The 22,095-nt window shown below is 37.8% G+C and overlaps 2 protein-coding genes across 2 annotated transcripts in view; both read left to right on the top strand.

The window, feature by feature from the left end:
• The window catches only part of LOC110144653 (pregnancy zone protein-like), a 52,913-nt gene extending 52,294 nt beyond the window's left edge, over positions 1–619 (top strand). Inside the window, exon 36 of the mRNA XM_020904637.2 lies at positions 447–619. Coding sequence (XP_020760296.2) covers positions 447–469 — 23 coding nt within the window. The 3' untranslated portion in view covers positions 470–619. The remainder of the gene's footprint in view (positions 1–446) is intronic.
• A 7,531-nt stretch (positions 620–8,150) lies between these two features.
• A2M (alpha-2-macroglobulin) overlaps positions 8,151–22,095 on the top strand; it is a 66,822-nt gene continuing 52,877 nt past the window's right edge. The window contains exon 1 of the mRNA XM_070464037.1: positions 8,151–8,281. Within this exon, the coding sequence (XP_070320138.1) occupies positions 8,196–8,281 (86 nt within the window). The 5' untranslated portion in view covers positions 8,151–8,195. The remainder of the gene's footprint in view (positions 8,282–22,095) is intronic.

The raw sequence follows: 22,095 nt of genomic DNA, 5'->3' as shown, positions 1-22,095 counted from the left end.
GTATAAAACATGTATCTGGGTTGACTTGTTTGAGGATGAATCCAGGAATTTGCCACATATAAAAGCTAAATCATCTAATATTTAGTTTACATTTCTATGCTCAGCAGTGATATATTTATCACCCATGGGCTTTCTGAGATGTTTCTAAACTTATACAAGCTAAAGTCATGCAACTTTTCACTCTAAAATTGTCCATAAAATACTGCATAAGAACATCTATAAGATGTTCCTTTAGACTGATTGACAGAGCTCAACTTTGACAATACAACACTTGTTATGAGACCTTCCACTCTCCACTTTAAAGCATGGAAAAACTGAGAACAACCTTATCAATAAAAATAAATAAGCATACTAAGTTCAAATATTTATCATTAAAATATGAAAAATTATCCCTTTATTAGATCACAAAATTTTCCTAATATTTCCATATTTTCTTTACTGTTTAGAATCTGAACATAGAAATGATTGAAGATGGTAACTTGTGGACCTCATCAGATGACCTACTCCAGAAACAAAGAACAAAGACTTACCAGAAGCGAGGACAGTAGGAGAAAGAAGGGACAGGAACTGGAAGTATGCTAAATTTGTATATTGAATAAATTTGACATTCATAACTCTATCTTTTTATCAATGTTATATTTTCCTTCTGAAATATGTACCTATTCTCCACAGTGTTTTGTTTTTGTTTTTTTTTTTTCTGGCCATTCCGCATGGCATGCAGGATCTTAGTTCCCAAACTAGGGATCTAACACTTGCCCCACACAGTGGAAGCACAGTATGTTAACCACTGGACACCAGGGAAGTCCCCATAGTGTTTTTAAAAATACAGAAAAACTACACAAAGAGGTACACACAAAAAAACCTGTAGATAATTAAAAATTAAATTCCAAAATCTGCTTTCCCAGAAGATGGGGGAAAGAAAACAATATTTCTAAATATTGGAAACAACCAAAATGTCCATCAAACTAGCTGTGGTACATCCATACCATGGAATGCTACTCACTAATAAAGAAGGACAAAGTACTGATACGAACAACAACTTGGATGAATCTCGAAAACTTTACACTGAGTGAAAAGAAATACAACCTCAAAAGGTCACACTGTATGACTCCTTTCATAAAACATTCTTGAAATGACAAAACCATAGAAATGGAAGATAAATGAGTGGTTTCCAGGGGTTATGGGTGCTAGGGAAATGGGAAAAGGGGTGTGAATTATGAAGGGATTACATTAGAGAGACCTTTGTGCTGAAGAAATCCTGCATGTGTGGAAGCAAAAGTCCTGGTTTGAATTTTTACATTTAATTCCATCTCAAATTATTTTGTTGTCTATTGTGTGCTATATGAGTTGATATCTAAATTGACTATTTTTCTCACTTATGTAGCCTTCTAATAGTCCCATTATCATTTATTAACCAATTCAATATTTCCCTGCTAATAAAAAGTGACTCCTTTATCACAAATTAAATTATATATTTTAAAATTTGCTTCTAAGTGATTTATTCTATTTCATTGATTAACCAGTTTATTCTTTCATACATACTAAAATATTTGAATTACTGTGGCTGAATGAAATGTTGTAATTATTCAGCTGGTCAGTTCTCACCTTTTCTTTTAAATACTAAGCTTATCATTTATTCCAGGTAAAATTTTGAAATTTTTTTTATGATATGAGTTATCCCTATAGTCACATTGGGTATTGTCTGGCGATTCACTGAATATTAATAAATGTATAATGATTATGAATGTCAGGGTTTTTTTTACAATATTTAGCCTTCCTTAGTCAGACACACTTTATCTTCATTTATTCAACTCACAAGAAGTGAATTCTAATTCGGACTTAATTCCTGAATTTGGACTGAACTACAAAATGAAAATTAAAGATTAATTTCATGGGCATGAAGAGAAAAAATAAGTTGAAAGAATAATAAAATGTATGCATGTGTGTGTCCTTAATTTCCCTCAGTCATGTCTGACTCTTTGCGACCCTGTGGACCCTAGCCTGCCAGGTTCCTCTGTCCATGGGATTTCCCAGCAAGAATACTGGAGTGGGTTGCCATGCCCTCCTCCAGGGGATCTTCCTGACCCAGGGATTGAACCCTCATCTCTTATGTCTCCTGCATTGGCAGGTGGGTTCTTTACCACTAGTGCCACCTGGGAAACCCGATAAAATGTATACAAATAGACAAATTAAAAGATAAGGGCAAAAATAAAATTACAAAATAAGTAAAGACTAGAACAATAATTGTCATTTGTTTATGAAAACCACTGAAAGGTTTTTGAAAGGAGAATTATTTCAGAGTTGTACTATAGGTAGTCCATCTTCTAGGCAATGGCAGGAAAAAGAAAGCAAGTTTTTTTCTGATCTTTGTGCAGAACTGTTCTCTTTTCATGCTTCTGAAGGTTTAGCACAAATATCTCTCTTTCAACTTGTACAATTCCACACCTTAAAAAATTATTTTTCCCCCTCTTCTGTATAGTCAGACTTCTTTGAAATTCAGACCTGTATATTTATCATGTCTGCTGCTTGTTCACCCAACACAGTTCTGGGAATATAGTAGACAGTGAAAAAAATTGGGTCAGTGCTGAGTGAGCATATTCCCACAAGCAGACAGATAGAGGAGAAATGGAATAATGCAAAGGTTTTAGCACATACCTGTAGAGAAAATGAGCCAGAAAGATCATCTTCACTCAAACCTGACTTGAATTGCTTACTGTTTCACAAACATATAAAACAGATTTTCATACTTTTCCAAAGTCAGAGAAATAAGAAGGAATTTTGGTTATTTATTAGGACTTGAAGCAAAATTTGCCAGCTTCCCAGGTGACTCAGTGGTAAAGAATTCATCTGCCAATGCAGGAGACAAAGGAGACAAGGGTTTGATCCCTGGGTCAGGAAAATCCCATGGAAGAGGAAATGGCAACCCACTCCAGAAAATAAAATAATTCATGATATAAATTAATAAATCTATGAGTCATGAATATTGCTAGACTTCAATGCAAATGTGGGTAAAAAGACTGCTTTATAGATTTTAATCTGCTCTAGTACAGCTTTTCAAAAAATGTTTATTAGTATTTAATAAAAAGCAGAAGTATTGCTGAAAATCTTTCTTTTTTAATTGAAGCATAATTGATGTGCAATATTATGTTAGTTTCAGGTATACATCATAATGATTTGGCATTTAAATATATTTTAAAATGATCACCACAGTAAGTCTCATAACCATCTGTTACCATACTAAATTATTACAGTATTATTGACTATCTTCCTTATGCTATGTATTACATCCCCATGACATTTATTTTATAACCAGTTTTGGACCTCTTAACCTCCTTCACGTGTTTCACCCAACCCCCCACCCACCCTTCCTCTGGCAACCACCAGTCTGCTCTCTGTATTTATGAGTTTTTAGATTCCTCATACAAGTTGGATTGACCCTGGTGGCTCAGACAATAAAGAATCTGCCTGCAATGTGGGAGACCTGGGTTTGATTCCTGGGTTGGGAAGATGCCCTGGAGAAGGAAATGGCAACCCACTCCAGTATTCTTGCCTGGAGAATCCCATGGACAGAGGAGCCTCGTAAGCTCAAGTCCACTGGGTCACAAAGAGTCGGACATGACTGAATAACAAACACACACATATAAGATCATACAGTGTTTGTCTTTCTCTGTCTGATTTATTTCACTTAGCATAATACATCTAAGTTCACTCGTGTTGTCAAATGGCAAGATTTCTTTTTTTCTCCTGCCAAGTAATATGCCATTCTTTAGCCATTTATCTATCAATGGGCATTTAGATTGCATCCATAATTTAGCTATTGTAAATAATGCTGAAGTGAACATTAGGGTGGATATATCTTTGCAAATTAGTGTTTTGGTTTAAACTTTTAAGAACCTCTAAAACTTGAAAACAGTGACAGAGTTTATTTTCTTGGGCTCTAAAATCACTGCAGATTGTGACTGCAGCCATGAAACCATAAGACTCTTGCTCCTTGAAAGAAAGAAAAGCTATGATATATTTTAAAAGCAGATTAAAAGCATGTTAAAAAGCAGAGATGTTACTTTGTCGCCAAAGGTCCATCTAGTCAAAGCTATGGTTTTTCTAGTAGTCATGCATGGGTGTGAGAGTTGGACCATAAAGAAAGCTGAGCACCAAAGAACTGATCCTCTTGAACTGTGGTGTTGGAGAAGACTCTCAAGAATCCCTTGGACTGCAAGGAGATCAAACCAGTCAATCCTAAAGGAAATCAGTCCTGAATTTTCATTGGAAGGACTGATGCTGAAACTGAAGCTCCAATACTTTGGCCACCTGATGCGAAGAACTGACTCACTGGAAAAGACTCTGATGCTGGGAAAGGATTGAAGGCAGGAGGAGAAGGGGACGGCAGAGAATGAGATGGTTGGATGGCATCACTGACTCTATGGACATGAGTTTGAGCAAGCTCCGGAAGTTGGTGATGGACAGGGAAGCCTGGCGTGCTGCAGTCCATGGGGTCACCAAGAGTTGGACACGACTGAATGACTGAACTGAAAACTTGTTTTATTACCTGCAGTAACTACAAAGTCAGAGGAATTCCTCTCCTCTAGGAGCCTCCCCTGCCCAAATTACCAAGATCCTTGGCCTGCCAGGAAACAATTTTCTTTATGTATGAGGCTGGTACCCTATATGTCATACCATGTCAGTTTCCTTTGGAAGACTTCAAAAATATTGACTCCACCCATATTTCTCTATTGTGAGCTTGTCATGACTGATTAAATAAGAATTATTTTCAAAAATTATTTTTCTGGTAGGCCTTAATTACACAATCTGTCCAATTATGTCTAGATTTTTTTTAAAAAGGACAGATTCTTATTAAACTAATGCAACTAACTATGTTGCCATGAAAATTATGGAGATATTTTTACTTTTTCAGTAAGCTTTTGTTCTGAATTTTAAGGAGTTAGTGCAAATCAGATACCATTTTTAAATGCTTTGTCTCCATCTACAGAAACAGAATCTACTAAATTGGGTGCTAGATATATAGCAAAAAAAGGAAGGGCTTCCCTGGTGGCTCAGGGGTAAAGAATCTGCCTGCCAATGCAGGAGACGTGGGTTCAGTTCCTGGGCCGGGAAGATCCCACATGCTGAGGAACAACTAAGCCTGTGTGCCACAAATACTGAGCCTGTGTTCTAAAACCCTGGAGCCACAACTACTGAAGCCTACATGCCTGAGAGCCTGTGCTCCACAAGAAGAGAAGTCTGGGCACCTCAACTAGAGAGCAGCCTCCGCTCACTGAAACTAAAGAGAAGCACATAGCACAGCCAAAAATAAAGAAATAAAGTTTTTTTTAAAAAAGAAAGAGGAAGAACTTTTCCCTATATTTGTTAAAAATACATTTAAAAAATACCTTTGAGTGTTTGTGTGTTGAGTTGCTTACTTGTGTCTAACACTTTTGGACTGTAGCCTGCCAGGCACCTCTGTCCATGGGATTTTTCAGGCAAGAATACTGCAATGGGTTGCTGTTTCTCCTCCAGGGGGATAAAGACCTATCATATTCTAAATAAATATCTACATTTTAATTTCCCTCCTTGTTCATTCAGCCCTAGTAATTCTTATTCTGCTTGATCTTAGGCGAAGCATTCTTTTTCATGAAGTATATTTGCTTTTAAAGTTAAAAATGTCATAAAAAACCTGAGCCGCTAGTACAAATAACCCACAGTTAACCACTGTCTTTACTATTTACTTGCCTTTACCAGTTAGATTTTTATTTACATACATTTTCAAGTTATCAGTATCTTTTCAGCTTAAAGAAGTCCCTTTAACATTTCCTGTAAAGCAGGTTTTGTGGTGATAAACTCCTTTAGCTTTTGCTTCTTTGGAAAACTTTTTCTCTCTCCTTCAGTTCTAAATGGTGGCCTTTCTGGGTAGATTCTTAGTGAGAAGTTTTTTCCTTCACAACTTTAAATATATCCTGATACTCCCTTCTGACCTGCAGAGTTTCTGCTGAAAACTCAGCTGATAGCCCAATGGAAGTTCCCTTGTACATAACAATGTCTTTTTTTTTTTTTTCTTCTTCTTCTCTTGCTGTTTTTAAGATTCTCTCTTGAACTTTTGATTTTAATTGTAACATGCCTTGGTAGAGATCTCTTTGGTTCCTCTCATAAGGAACTCTGTGCTTCCTGTACCTGAGTATCTGTTTCTTGCCCTTTGTTAGGGACGTTTTCAGCCATTATTTCTCAAATTTTCAGACTCTTTCTCTCTGTCTTCTCCTTCTGGGACTCCTTTAATGTGAATTTTATTCTGCTTGATGTTGTCCCATAGGAACTCTACCTGCCTCCACTCTTTCAACATTCTCTTTTCTCTTTGCTGCTCTATTTGGATGAGTTCCACTGCTCTTTCAGGTCACTGATCCTGTCTTCTGCTCCACTTCATCTTCCGTTGAACCCCTCGAGCCTATTTTCAGTTCAGTTATTATATTCTTCAGCTCTATGACTTCTGTTCAGCACTTTCTTATTTATCTTTGCTGAAGCTCTCGCTGTGTTCATCCATTCTTCCTCAAGTTCAGTGAGCATTTTTCAACTATTCTTTTGAACTGTTTTTTATTTTTCAGATAATTTACGTATCTCCATTTTTAAAAATTAATTAATTTATTTTAATTGGAGGATAATTACAATATTGTGATGATTTTTGCCATACATCAACATGAATCAGCCATAGGTATCTCCATTTTGTTAAGATTTTTTTTTCTGAGGTTTTGTTTTGTTCTTTCATTTGAAGCATCTTCCCCCATTTCCTCATTTTGCTTGACTCTCTGTTTGAGTCTGCATACTAAGTAAAACAGCCCACTTTCCCACTGAAGGAGTGTCCTGACTAGGAGATGAAACTTATCATTTATCTTCACCCTAGTTCTTGGTTGTCTCAAATCAGTGTTAAGCAGCCCTGATTTATTCTTGATGGGTCCCAGTTGTCGAGGGTGTTTTAAGACCTGTCAGTGTTCCAAAAAGCTTGCTCCCAGAGTCAGAGCCTAGTTTCAGACAGTTTGAAAGCCAGATCCTTAGGCAACAGCTGTTAAAATACGTAAATAGTCCTGTGGGTCTGCAATCCCTGCTGACCTCCAGACCAGGAGATTTGGGAGTGTTTCTGGGCAATAGTTGCCAGAACTAAGCCTTCCTATGAGTGTATAAGCTCGTTGCTGGAAGATCCCAGCAAGTCATGCCAAGGCCAGGGGAGGATGCAACAATGGGAGGGTACAAAGACTGCATCTTCCTGCCCATGTTCCCTTCAAGTGCATCTGCAGCCTCTCAATGAGCAGCAATGCTGACGCCTATCCCAAAGGTTGAAGCTCCAGGACAAGTAAATGTCTTTTTCACAGGCAGACTATGGATAACTTTTTTTCTGCTATCTGTGCAATGCCCTGGGTGTGACAGCCTGCCTAGAACTATCTTTCCAATCATTACAGACCTGTGGGGCCTGGGGAGGTTAGTCCCTCTGACCACCAGCACCAGGTGATCAAGAGGTGTCCTGTGCGAACTGTGTCTACTGCCCAGCCTTAGCAAGGCTGCAGGAGAATGTTGAGGGTGGGGTGGATCCACAGTGTTAGTGATATAGGGGAAGGGTATTGGGAGCAGGGCTTGGCTGCAGCTTGAGGAAGTCTAGGAGAGAGTGCTAGATGGGTGGGTCGTGATAAGGTGATGGGGATGAAGAAGGCAGGGAGAACACCTGCAATTTTCATCAAGCACAGGCATTTCTTTTGAATTACTTTCTCCAGAGCAGCTTACTCAATCCTCTGTCAAGTAGTCCCCTTAAAGTCATTGAATGAGTTACTGGTGTAATGACACATCCCATGACCCTCAAAAGTAGCTCTCTTTGACACCTACTTGCAAGAATTTTGAAAGAAGGATGGGTTGAAAGTTCCTCCTCAGGAGCTTTGCTGTCAAAGTTAAAGAAGGTTAATTCTCACTGGAACATAAATTTTTATTGTCTGGAAATGACTCAGAGCCTGTCAGACAGAGTTTAGCCTTGAGACTAATGAAGCAATCGCTGAGAGCATCAACCCTTTCGGGGAATCTGTGTCCAAACATGAACTCCATTTGGAGGCACTAGGTGGAGCTTGTTTGCAAATAGCATATAAAGTCTGCTAAATTTGAAAGGTCTCAAGGACTAGGCTGAAGGCAGGAGCTGGGCACGACACGATACCTGCAGCTTGTCCCTCACTATGGGGGAAGGCAAACTTCTTCACTCGTGTCTCCTGCTATTTCTCCTCATTTGGTTTTCTACCAGCGCCTCAGATTCTGTGGAACCGTAAGTCTCACCCAACGTCTCTTCCTCAAGAGTCTGTTTTTTAATTTAGTCTCTCCCTTACACCTTTGCTTTGCCTTTCCTAGTAATTGCTACCCTTCCATTCCTTAAGATAACTTAAAATTATAAGAAAGTAATATATTTTTTTTTCACTTATTCAACATTCTTGAAGTCATGTTCTTCATGGGGTCAATAATAGTCATAAACACAATAGGTAGTCGTTAGGAAGCATGACAAACCTCAGACCCCACCCTCACAGAATCATTCTTTCAGGTGAAAGGTATTGACTATAAAAATATTTAAAATGTACAGTTGGGAGTAAACTCATATTGTAGATTATATGTGCACAGAAGATAATGAACATGTTAAATTATATCACAAGCATATAATTTGCAAAATTCATACTGTGGAAAACTGACAATTTGATTTCTCCAACAAATAAATTGTCTCAGAATGAGAGGCAGAGACCACCTATAAAATCAGAAAGATTTAAAAGGCATATCAATCAATTAATCAATCACAATGTATAGACCTAATTTTGATAATGATTTCAAAGACATCTTTTAAAACATAATGACATCTGTGATGACCTGGAGGGGTGGGATGGGGACGTGTGAGGGAGGCTCAAGAAGGAGGGGTTATATGTATACTTTTGGCAGATTCACGTTGTTGTACAACAAAAACTAATGCAACACTGTAGAGTAATTTACTCCAATAAAAAAACATGACATTTTAATAAGGAATTATAAATTTGCACTGGCTGAATATTTAAATATGGATGATATTAAAAATTTTTGCTAAATGTTTATGTATGATAAGGTAGCATGTTTTTGTTTAAAAATAACCCTTTCCTTCTGGAAATACATGCTGAAATATTTTGGGGTTTTGCTTCAAAATGATAATGTGAAAGGTGAGGAGGTTAGGAGGTGAACGTAAATGGAATGTGGATACGGTATAGCTAAGGCAAGAGTGCACGTAGATGTTCTTATATGTTAAAACTGGGTATTGAGAGCCTAGTAGTTCATTACATTAATATAATATTGTGGATATAGACTTTCAGTAGATTTAGAACAGTGAGATAAACAGATAAAGAATATGTGTACATATATACATGTAGCGTTTTATATATTAACAAAAAATATTCTGGATTAAAATTTACACAGGATTGGTGATTTCTCACTTTACATATAAAAGTGCCTTGCAGATAAATTACAAACCAGAAAGATTTTCAGTGTGGTCATGGGTGACTGGTAGCCAATCATTAGGGTTATTTTTGAGGGTAACTTTAGCATTTCTGTTCAAATGATGCTTTTTTAAGACTATTACTAATACTACTACTTTTAAAGACTACTATTTTTCTGAGTGGAACATATGTCAGGAGAGCAGGATAAAAGCCTATTAAAAACATATTATGAAATTAATAATATTGTGGGTATATTTAGATTCATTTATTAGTCTAATTTTATATATGTTTGAAATGTTCCATTATAAAAACTTTAAAATTAAAAGGAAGAAACAATGAAAGTTACAAAACATTTAGAACTGAACAAAAATTAAAACATTTTATGTCAAAATACCTAATTTATTTGTTTAAATATCTAGTACACATGGAAGTATATTTTATAAAACCTAAACATTATATGAATTAAAAAATCAAGATTGTTAAATGAATGAAATGAGCTAGAAAAATGGGGAAAAAAGCAATATATAGAGTGTTGACAGCAAAATTGTGAAGAACAGAAGTTAAATAAAATAAAAGTCAACAAAATGATAGAATCAAGAAAACAAAAGTCCATATTCTAAAGATTAATAAAACATATAATTGGTAAATTTGGAAATCCTCAATGAAAAATATAATGTTCTAGAGGAGTAAAAATTATACAAATTATCAAAACTGAGGACAGGATATTTTGGAAAATTGAATAAACCAGAAATGAAAGTGAATTAGGAGTAAAAAATAATCCTTCACTTACAAAAGACAGCATAACAATATTTTACAGAAAAATTTCATCAGACTTTCAAGGAAATGATAATCCCAATCCTAAAAACAATATTTAGAGAGCAGAAAAAGAATACTTATATAAATCATTTTACATTTATCACAAGAATCACACACAAAAAAGAAAAATATCAATCTCATGTATGGACATAGAAGCAAAATGCATAATAAAATACTGCCAGTTTGTTACAGCTGTGTATTTAGTTGATTTTACATTAGCTGCTAAAACAGTAAACCCTAAAACTCAGTGACAAAGCACAATAACCTAACTTTGCCATTTTCGTGTGTGTCGCTTCCAAATACTTATCCATGAAACAGTGAGATAAAGGTGCCCACGGGAAGTTTGAACACAGCAAACCTGGATATGACATACATCACATTTACTTATGCTCCATTAGCCAGAACTCAGTTGCATGATGAGACAGTTTTTCTGTGTATTCAGGAGGAAAAGGAAAGAAATTCAGTGCAGAACTAGCCAGTCTCTGCTACAAGTCAGGTGTGTGTGTGGGTATGTGTGTCTATGTTGCTCTGTGTTCCAGTTATCTACCTAGAGTGTAATGAATTAAAACAATATCATTTTTCTCTCATGGTTTTATGGTTTGACCAGGTTCACCCAACAGGGCATTATTTGCTTTGGTTCTCTCTTGCAGTTGAAATCAGATGTTGGCTAGGGCTTTGGTCCTCTGAAGATTCAACTGGACTGGGTACCCAAGATGGCTTCTCAGATGGCATGCAGTGCATGCTGGCCATCACCTGGTGGCTCATCTAGAAATGCTGCCCAGAGTGTTGACACATGTCCTCTCCAAATGGCTCAGGATTTGGAGCAGACACATTTCTTGGATTCCAAGAAATCTAGCATCTAAATTGGGTCCGAGTATAGATGAGACTCCTTGGGGTCATCTGCTCAATTTCAGTTCCTTTAGCGTAGTTCTCATTCTGAAGATCTGTGAACTAAACAGCAAAGTTATCTACCACCACTCTGCCGGGGACAGTCACAGGACAACTGTGACGGGCACTTCTATTCAGAAAGGTGGAGCATGGGAGGCCACTCCAGTTCATGGTCCATAGCCACTCTGAAATCTGACCAGGCAGTTGTCACCAGTTCTCTGATTAGGGTTCAGTCTTGCTTCCTCAGAGTGGTTCTCTGTGGCTCTGGAATCCACTCTACACTCTAATCCATCCTTTACTTCCCATGAGAAAAGGCATATATTTTCAGCTGAAATATGCTCTCAGTCTTTCAGTCTGTAGATGTTTGAGGGCTCTGAAATCTCCTTTTCCCTTTGAACCATCTCTGTCCTTTGAAGTCCCATCTGGAAGTGCTTCTGTTAGTACAATTCTCCTTTTAAATGTCATGGTTTCGTATCAGTTTTAATGAGATCTTTTCCATGAGACAAAACCAATACCCACAAACCTCTCCAAAAGGCACATCTCTGCCTTAGGTCATCTACAAGGCTCCTGTGAACTAGATTATTAGAATTCCTATTGTCTGGCAAATACAGTCAGAGAGGAATACCCTTAAATTTCTCAGAAATCATTTTTCTTTTCTATTTAAAAGTAACTGCTAGGCATACCTTTATTTAGTTCTGAACCTTAATGTTGGATGCTACAGTCAAAACTTTGACTTTATTTTTATCCCAAAGTACATTGATTCTCTACTTTGATTTTTATTTTGGGTTTGATTTTTCTCATGATACCCAGGAATAAATGTGAAAGAAATGTTTAAAAGATATATATAAGAAAAAAAATTTAAATAGTAATGAAGAACACAAAAAAAAAGACTTGACCAAATGTTATTTTATAAAGCATCCTATATTTTTGGATAGGTTAAAAGTTAGCATCATGAAAATGTCAAATGTCAATGCTCCCTAAATTTATTTACATTTTATGTAATCTTAGCTCAAAAACCATTAGGATCAGAGATGCTAATTCTAAAATTCACATTAAAAAAAAAAGATAGGTGATATTTCATATATGTGTGTCTGTCTGCCTATGGGTTTATCTGTCTGCCCCTGATTCCTGGCATTTCTAAAAATCCCCTTGGAATTTCCTAAGTGATAAGAGTACTTAGAGCATCTTTTATTTGAAGTTTTGCTCTTTGACCTAAGTTCCTGACACAGAGCTCCTAAATCCGTTGGGATTTTTTAGATAAGAGGTTTTTTCTTCTAAAGAGGCAACTGTTGGTGGGCTCCTGGATAGCTTCAGAATGGGGGCTGGGCACCAGAAAGAGAAAACCAGGATTAGAATCTATTTCGCTCTAAAATAATGGCTTCAATGTCTACATCTCAGTGTTCTGGGCTGTTACGCCCCCTGCTGTTTCATCCACATGTATGTATAATTCCTCATTAATTGCATTTAATTTGCAAGAACCATCCATCAACCTGAGCTGGTTGTGTCTCCTTTTCAGCCCTACTGTGGGTTTCTATTTTCGCGCATGCGTGCTAAGTCACTTCAGTTGTGTCTGACTCTTTGCGACCCTATGGACTGTAGCCCGCTAGGCTCCTCTGTCCATGAGATTCTCCAGGCAAGAATACTGGAGTGGGTTGCCATGCCCTCCTCCAGGAGATCTTCCTGACCCAGGGATCGAACCAGTGTTTCCTGTGGATCCTACATTGCAGGTGGATTCTATACCGCTGAACCACCAGGAAAGCCCATCTCTGTTTTCAGCATCCTTTAAATGAACCATTAAGAAAAGGAAAGGAAAGAAGTTTCACTTGATTCAGAAACTCAGTTTTGTTTCCATTGCAGTCCTTTTGGTCAGAGAATTCTTAACCTACACAATATACTTGTTAAAGAATTTTGTCCATTCGTTTTTTATTTTTATGTGGGGTCTTCTCTTTTTCTTTCTTTTTTTTTGGTAGGAAAATAAAATATTGATATAAATTTATATTTGCATGGTATTTTAAACATCTCAGAAATGTTTCTATACATCTCATTTTTTTTTTTCTAAACTGTCCCAGAGAAAAAGCCAGAAGCAGCACAAGAAACTGTTCTCCGTGGCCTTATTGTAGACCATGATTACAAGACACAGAGTTTCACAATGGAAAACTTGAAATAAATCTTTGAAGATGATCCAAAAGATCTGAATTAGAATGTGAGAAAGAATTTTGTATGAAACAAGGAATTTCTCAATCATAGACAATACACAGGCCAACAGGAGATAGGATAGGAGGGCAGGGCAGTCAGAAGTCTAAGAACTCTCTCCCTAATCCAGACCACTTTTTAAATTTCATCTTCATATTTTCCAAAGAGAGAAGATGTGTACTGGTCCTTTTCCTCAAATGATGAGTTTATTACCACTTATTACTATACATTTTGATCCCTTTCTCATAAGGTGAAATATTGCTCATGTATTTTTTCATGAGTAATGGTAGAAATCATAGAAACGGGAATCAAAGATAGACACATTCTCCCAACATCTCACTACTCCCCGGGTGGTGGTGGGCGGGGGAATAGTTAGGTTTCAATACTAGTGCTCTTAATTGAATCCTGGGATTAAAATTGCAGATTTCCAGAACCATATGTTTGCTTGAAGAAGCAGGAAAGATATGTGTGTGGGACTACCAAACAAGAACCAAAGAAGAAATTGGAAGAAGGGTCATTTTATTTACTATTGTATAAGAAAATCACACAGATCAACAGAAGCCTCTACATTAGTTTTTATTCAATAATATGAGGTTATGGGAATATATATGTGAAAAGAGGAATTTCTCAAATAATAACAAGATCAGCCTGCTTTTCTCCTTTCCTTTATCTTTTTTTATTTTTTTCCTCTTTTTCCCCCCAAACAGTTACACGGACAAATCTTAACTGAAACCATAGAAGTTCACATTTCTTTTCCCAAAATAAGCAAAATACCTCTCAGTTTTTCCGGCATTTTCTCCTTCCTAATGTAGAAGAAAAATTTACTAAAATATTAAAGATTATTTTGGTTTCAAGACTGAAAAAGGATTTGAAAAGATTGTGATCTGTGCTGATTCTTATCCTCTGGGATTTGTTTCCCTTCCCTATTTCAAAAGTGTGGCGAGGTCCTTGTGTCCTTTCGCCTTAAGAAATTTCAAGGTTAGAAGCAGAGGTGGCTTAAAGGTAGCTTTTCAAAAGCCCTGGCACTTGGGCAAATCACTCTAGGTGCTCCTGAGGAAGAAAAAGAAATCTTTTGCAGAGAGGTTTGAGAGAAGCCCCACTGCAGCCAGGATGGAGGGGAGTTTGCAGGAGAATGGATACATGTCTGTGTATGACTGAGTCCCTTTGCTGTTCACCTGAAACTACCACAGCATTGTTAGTTGGCTATATCCCAATACAAAATCAAAAGATTTTCTTATAAAAGAGAGAGACAGAGAAGCCCTAAAAGAGAGAGAGAGAGAAGCACCACTGACAGGAAGAAATCAAAACCAGGAGGTGGGCGGAGGCTTATGGGACCCAGGATAGTGGGCACTGGGTCACCTTCATAATTGTGCTCAGGGTAATAGACAGGACCTCTGAGCTAAGTAACTATGTGAGGCACATTCTGGAACACAGAGCTCCCAGTCTCAGGAAATATTCCCGTGTCTGGATAGAGCACAGAAGTAGCCAAGTAGCCAGGCTTCGACATGGCCGAAGGGCTGGACAATGGCATGGTCATAACCAGTTTCAAGCAAAGACAAAAGCAGCTTCCCAAATATTTTGCTTTACAAACCCCAGTGTGGGGAAGGCTCTAATAAAAATGAAGATTAAGTCTCACTAAGAATTTTAAAAGAATGAAAGCAGAGTCAGATTTAATTCGATTCCCAAGTGGCACTAGTGGTAAAGAGCTTGCCTGCCAACGCAGGAGACTTAAGAGACACAGGTTCGATCCTTGGTTCAGGAAGATCCCCTGGAGGAGGGCACAGCAACCCACTCCAGTATTCTTGCCAGGAGAATCCCATGGACAGAGGAGCCTGGTGGGCTAGAGTCTGTAGGTTCGCAAAGAGTCAAACACAACTGGAGCAACTTAGCACACACTCACAAAGAAAGTAAAGCAGTTATATTTCTTTTTTTAATTGAAGTGCAATTGACCTACAACACTATGTTAGTTCCAGACACACAAAACAGTGATTTGATATTTCTATCCAAAATGATCACCACAATAAGTCTACTTGCCATCTGTCACCATAAAAAAACTATTACAATACTATTGACGATATTCCCCATAAATGTTGTACATTTCATCCACAAGACTCATTTCTTTTCTCACTAGAAGTTTGTGCCTCTTAATCTCCCACACTTGCTTCATTAATTCCCCCATTCCCCTCCCCTAGCAACTGCTTGTTTGCTCTCTATATCTATGAGTTTGTTTCAGGTTTCTTATGTTTGTTCACTTCTCTCTTTTTTTAAATTCCACATGTGAGTGAAATCGGCATTTGCTTTCTCTGTCTGACCCATTCCACTTAGCATAACAGCCTCCAGGTCCATCCATGTTGTTGCAAATAGTAATATTTCATTCTTTATTATGGCTGAGTAATAGTCCATTGTATTTGTATGTCACATCTTCTTTATCCATTCACCTGTCAATGGACACTTGGGTTGCTTCCATATCTTGGCTATTGCAAATAATGCTGCAATGAACATAAGGGAGCATATATCTTTTCAAATTAATGGTTTTGTTTTCTATAGATAAATACTCAGGAATGGAATTGCTGGATCATAAGGACAGTAAAATGATAACAAAGGAATAATATGAACAATGGTATGCCCAGAAATTTAATAATCTAAATGAAATGGACTGACTTCTTGAAAGGCCACTTTTGCCAAAACTCCCTCAAGAAGAAATAGACAATTCAAACTGATTACATCTATTGAAGAAATTGAATCAATAATTAATAACCTTGCAAAACAGAAACCATCAGGCCCAGATAGGTTCACTGGTGAATTTATCAAACATCTAAGGAAAGAGTTATACCAATTCTCTTCAGTTTCTTTCAAAAGATAGACAAGGAAATATTTTCTAACTCACTTTATAAGCCCAGCATTAACATAATACTAAAACTGTACCAAGGCAATACGATAAAATACAGAACAATATTTCTCATGGGCATAAGTGCAAAAATCTTTTTTAAAAAAATAGTAGATCACATCCAACAGTGTATAAAAGAATTATACACAATGACCAAGTGGGTTTTATTGCAGTTATGCAAATCTGGTTCAATATTTGAAAATCAATTAAAGTAACCCTTTTACATAAATAGGCTAAAGAAGAAATTGATATTTCTTCATGGTATCAGTAGGTACAGAAAAAAGCAGTTAACAAAATCTAACACCCATTTATGATAAAAAAACAAAAGTGAAAGTTGCTCTGTCGCATCCAACTCTTTGCAACCCCATGGACTATTCATGGAATTCTCTAGGCTAGAATACTGGAGTGGGTAGCCTTTCCCTTCTTCAGGGGATCTTTCCAACCCAGGGATTGAACCCAGGTCTCCCTCATTGCAGGTGGATTCTTTACCAGTTGAGCCACAAGGGAAGCCCAAGAATACTGGAGTGGGTAGCCTATCCCTTCTCCAGCAGATCTTCCTGACCCAGGAATCAAACCAGGGTCTCCTGCATTGCAGGCAGATTCTTTACCAACTGAGCTATCAGGGAAGCCCTAAAAAACAAAACCACTCAGCAAAACAAAAAGAGAGGAGAACTTCCTCAACATGATAAAAAACATATATATTTACTAGAAACTTACAACTTATATCACACTTACTGGTGCAAAACTAAAATTTTCCCACTAAGAGGAACAAAGGAAGTATATTCCCTCTTACCACTTCTTTCCAACATCATATTAGAAGTTCTAACTAATGCAATAAGACAATAAAAGGAAATTAAAATTACTCATGAGAAAGAATAAATATCACTCCTGTGATATGAGTCACAGTTCTTTTGTTAATTCTTTCAGATCACTACACACAGCAGTAATAATAAGGTTGCAGGAAATAAAGTTGCAGGATACAAAGTTAATATAAAAAGTCAATTGCTCTCCTATATACCAGAAATGAACAAGTAAAATTCAGAATTTAAAAGCACAATACCATTTACATTAACAACCCCCAAAATGAAACATTTAGGTATAAACTTAACAAAATAAATATATATGCTAGAACCACTGGACAGCCACATGCAAAAAAAAAAAAAAGCAAAAGAAAATGAAGGAATCTACACACTTTTCAAAAAAATTAACTCAAAATGCATCATAGACCTAAATGTAAAATACAAAACTTCAAAACCCTAGAAGACAACACAGGAGAAAATCTAGGTTACATTAGTTATATAGTGATGACCTTTTTTGATACAAAGCAAAGGCATTATCCATGAAAGAAATAATTGATAAGCTGACCTTCATTATGATTAAAAATCTGCTCTATGAAAGACTCTATCAAGAAAATGAGAAGACAAGCCACAAACAGACCCTGTTTATTTATTTTAACTAGATATAATACTAATTAAGCAATCCCTGAAGGAATTAAACTTAATTTCCTCACAGAATAAATAGCATTTTAGCAAGATAATCCTATTCATCTGTCTAGACTTGTCTGTTTATTTTTCCTTAATTGTGTTTATTTTATAAGCAGCACTGGTTCCTAAGTAAAGTTGAAAAATGTAGCAAACCACTAAAGAAGTATTGGATTAGCCAATGAAAATCAGGTCTCTGCCTCTTCCTTTGTTTTCTGAATAAGTCAGCCCAACACCACTAGATAGAGATAGGTAAGACAGATGTCACACTGAGTCAAAGAGAATTAAGATAGAAGACAGTGGGCTGTATAACTCCAAAAAGAGTGAGAAGAATGTTCATAAAGAAAGTAGCCTGGATCAACAGCATATTAGAAGTTCTAACTAATGCAATAAGACAATAAAAGGAAATAAAATATCACTCCTGTGATATTAGTTGTGATATTAGGGTTGGAGAAGATGAGGTGGCTGTCTTCATCTTGGTTGGTCTATGTGTGGGGCATCAGAAGCCTAACAGAGTACGTATCAATTTATCTACATATATATGTATGTTTAAACATGCATAACTCCCTAGCTCTTTTGCTAAGAAAGTCTAAGAGTAGGGACACCCTAAAAATAAAGGGCATACCTACACCCCAGTTCTTGATTTCTAATGTCATTCGCTAAAAGGAAAAAAAAAAAAAAAGCACATAGAGAAGGAAAATTATAAGATGAGCCTGAAATATCTTGGGTCAGAAGATAAGTAGTTGCCCAAGATTAATGAGGGCATGCCAATAGGACCCAGAGTTCAGCTTAAATGGATTTTTTACTGGCCAAATCTGAGACTATTTGAGCATCAAAATAAATAATGAAATAATAGATTATAACCCATTAAACAAAGGAGGAAAACATGACTATACTTGGCAGAAACAAACAAACACATTGAAATTTTGATGAGAAGTAGGTATGTGTGTTAGTCGCTCAATTGTGTCCAACTATTGGTGACCCAATGGACTGTAGCCTGCCAGGCTTCTCTGTCCCTGAGAAGTAAGTAGGCAGGTGGCAAAGAGTCGGACATGACTGAGCGACTAAGCACACAGCAGGACATTTATACAGTCTGATAGTATCCCCATAAAATATTAGTTACAAAGCAAAAAATAAACTCGCAGACAAGAAGTACGGCACATAACACCTTAATCAAGTGATTGGATTTAACATTGCCCAGAATGGAAGGAAATGAACCATGTGCTATCTAACAGGGTTACAATAAGAACACAGCACCACCCTGGGATACCACATGCGAAGATGTACATGTCTTCTGGGCACCTCTACTTGGATGTCTTACAACCATGTCAAACTCTTGTCGCCTCCTCGCTTTTCCTCTCCTCACGTATGAACTATCTTGGCAATGGCATTATCATCAATCAGCTAAATATGCTCTCCCTATCTCCTTCTAAATCCTAATCTGAAGTGCCATTGTCTCCCACAACTGCAAGAAGAATCTTTTTGGTGTGACATCAGCATCGTGGTGGTTGAGATGCTCTGTTTATCTCTCCCCTTCAGTCTACCACCAGGAAAACATCTGCAACTCAGCAAAGGTGCCTCCGTCCAACACACCACGACATCAGAGGATTTCACACAGCTGTACGTTAAAGGTGGGTGGGCTGGGACACACAAAGTGGAGGCAAAGCCAGGAGAACACTGATAGCCGTAGCTGCAATTCTGAATCACCAGACTTGGTGTCTGAGCCCGCAGCCCCACACAAGCTGGCAGCCTCAGGAGAACAAGTGCACATAACACTGACCTTCTGGGTGCAGACTCGCCCGCGGCCACAGGGAACTGAACGGCATGGCAGCAGGGCCTGAGGTCCTATCCCTCCAGCCACAGAGTACCGCAAAGGTACTCCACCTTGGACACACACATGCACAGTGGCAGCACCCATGACCCAACAACCCCGGTCATGGTGGACACATTCATGAGTCTGGATTCTCCCCCCACCCCTACAACACACAGCACCAGAGCCTACACCCCAGGAGGCCCAAGATGTGGCTCAGGCTCCTGTCATCCTGGTACCCCAAGTGGTGATGCCAGTGATGCCGGAGCAGCAAGGTACCCATGATCCCGGAGGCAATGATAGCAGTGACAATGACGGCACCAGGCAACACCTCTGACAAAGGCAGAGGAGGGTAGAAAGTGCCTTTATAAAATATAGAGAGGGTTTTCTTTTTCTTAATTTTTTTTTCATTTATTTTTATTAGTTGCAAATGGAATAGGAAAAAAAAAAATAGAGAGGTACTTCCCTGGTGGTCCAGTGGCTAAGACTCCAAGTTCCCAATGCAGGGGGCCTGGGTTTGATCCCTGGTTAGGGAACTGGATCCCACATGCCACAACTAAAGATCTCAAGTGTCATGAGAAGACCCAGCACAGTCAAATAAATAAATAAATACTTTTTTTTTTTAATGTGAGTTGCATAGATGTGAATAAATTCATAGCTTAACTCACAGTCAAATTACTACACCTAGAATGTTAATAAATACATTTTAACTTGGGAAATATTCTTAGAACACATCAAGTCTTTAATGCTTAACCTTTTCAGCCCTTCATGTTCTGTCACAAATGGAGTGCTTGTCAGGGACTTGCCTGGTGGTCCAGTGGTTGAGAGTCCACCTGTCAATGCGGGAGACATGGGTTTGATCCCTGATCTAGGAAGATTCCACATGTCTCGGAGCAACTAAGCCCACAAGCTGCAACTAGAGAGCAGCCTCCACTCCCCACAACCAGAGAAAACCCTTCCCAGCAGCGAAGAGCCTTTGCACTGCAACCAACACCCAGCACAGCAAAAAATAATAAATGAATAAAAATAATTTTAAAAAAAGAATGCTTATCAACTTTGTAAATAACAGTACTGGGAAAGACAACTCTATGAACACTGGAATCACATTTGAAAAATTGTATATACTGATTTTAATCCTTTGTTCTTTCAACAGTTATTTATTAAGCACCTAATATGAGCAAATGGGCACTGTTCTGGGCATTAATATGTATATATACTGTATAAATTGTGTGTACATATACATAGTATCATATGGTTATATGTAATATATTTTATGTCATATGTACACCTTGTGTTAGTTGCTCAGTTATGTCCAACTCTTTGCAACCCCATAGACTGTAGCTCGCCAGGCTCCTCTGTCCAAGCTGTCCATGGGATTCTCCAGGCAAGAATACTGGAGTGGGTTGCCATTCTCTTCTCCAGGGGATCTTCCCGACCCAGGGATCGAACCCGAGTCTCCTGCATTGCAGGCAGATTCTTTATCATCTGAGCCACCAGGGGTCATTTATATTTTTAATTAATGTCATATGGTCACATATATGTGTGTAATGAAATACACTAGGAACAATAAGGAAACAGAGGATAATATGTGGAGGACTGCTATTCTGGTAGAATGGTCAAGAAAGGTCTTTGTGAGGTGGAACAGAGAAATGAATGAAGTACAAGAGAAAGTCATGCATATTCCAAGTGCCCCAAGAAGAGGAAACAGGGAGTGTCATGGCCCTGAAACAAAAACAGACTTTGTGTATTCTAGGAACAGGAAAGAGAGCAGCGTGACTGCAGCGGAGTGAACAGGATGGGTGAAGCCCTAAAAATGAGATCAGACTATGGGAGGAAATCACCAAGTCCTGGACATCTTCTAGACTTTGGTAAAAAAAATCTGGACTTATTTATTTTCAGGAACATGGGGAGCTGTTAGAGGAGTTTCCCGGGGCACGACATAATTAGATTTTTCCTTTAAAGGATTTATTTTGACTTTTGTGTGAGACAGTGGCTTGTAAGACAGCAGTGGAAGAATCAAGAAGACAAATTAAACTAGTCTTGCACTGGGACTGACAGAGGATGATGGTGGTTTAGACTAGATGGCGGTAGATGAAATAACATCAGCATACTAAAGATATATTCTGATTGTTGCTAAATTTTACACTGGAAATAGAAAGAAAGAAACCAAGGATGAATCCACATATTTTTGGCCATTCTCTTCTCCAGGGGATCATCCTGACCCAGGGATCGAACCTGAGTCTCCTGCATTGCAGGCAAGTTCTTTATCATCTGAGCCACCAGGGGTCATTTCTATTTTTAAGTAATGTCATATGGTCACATATATGTGTGTAATGAAATACGCTAGGAACAATAGCATATTGGTTTAATGGAGACACCACTTACTGAGAGGAAAAGTCCTAGGAGGCAAAGAGGAATCAGATGCTTCATCCTGAATGTGTTGAATTTGAAGTGCCGGTAAAACTTCAGTAGAAAGTCAGAGAAAGCAGTTATAAATACAATTCTCAATCAGAAGGGAGCAAGGAGGGATAGATACTTTGCAATGAGAAATTGTTTGAG

This window comes from Odocoileus virginianus, unplaced genomic scaffold (genome assembly GCF_023699985.2).
Source record: "Odocoileus virginianus isolate 20LAN1187 ecotype Illinois unplaced genomic scaffold, Ovbor_1.2 Unplaced_Contig_11, whole genome shotgun sequence".
Lineage (NCBI taxonomy): Eukaryota > Metazoa > Chordata > Mammalia > Artiodactyla > Cervidae > Odocoileus > Odocoileus virginianus.
This window is presented reverse-complemented; position numbering and strand designations above follow the sequence as displayed.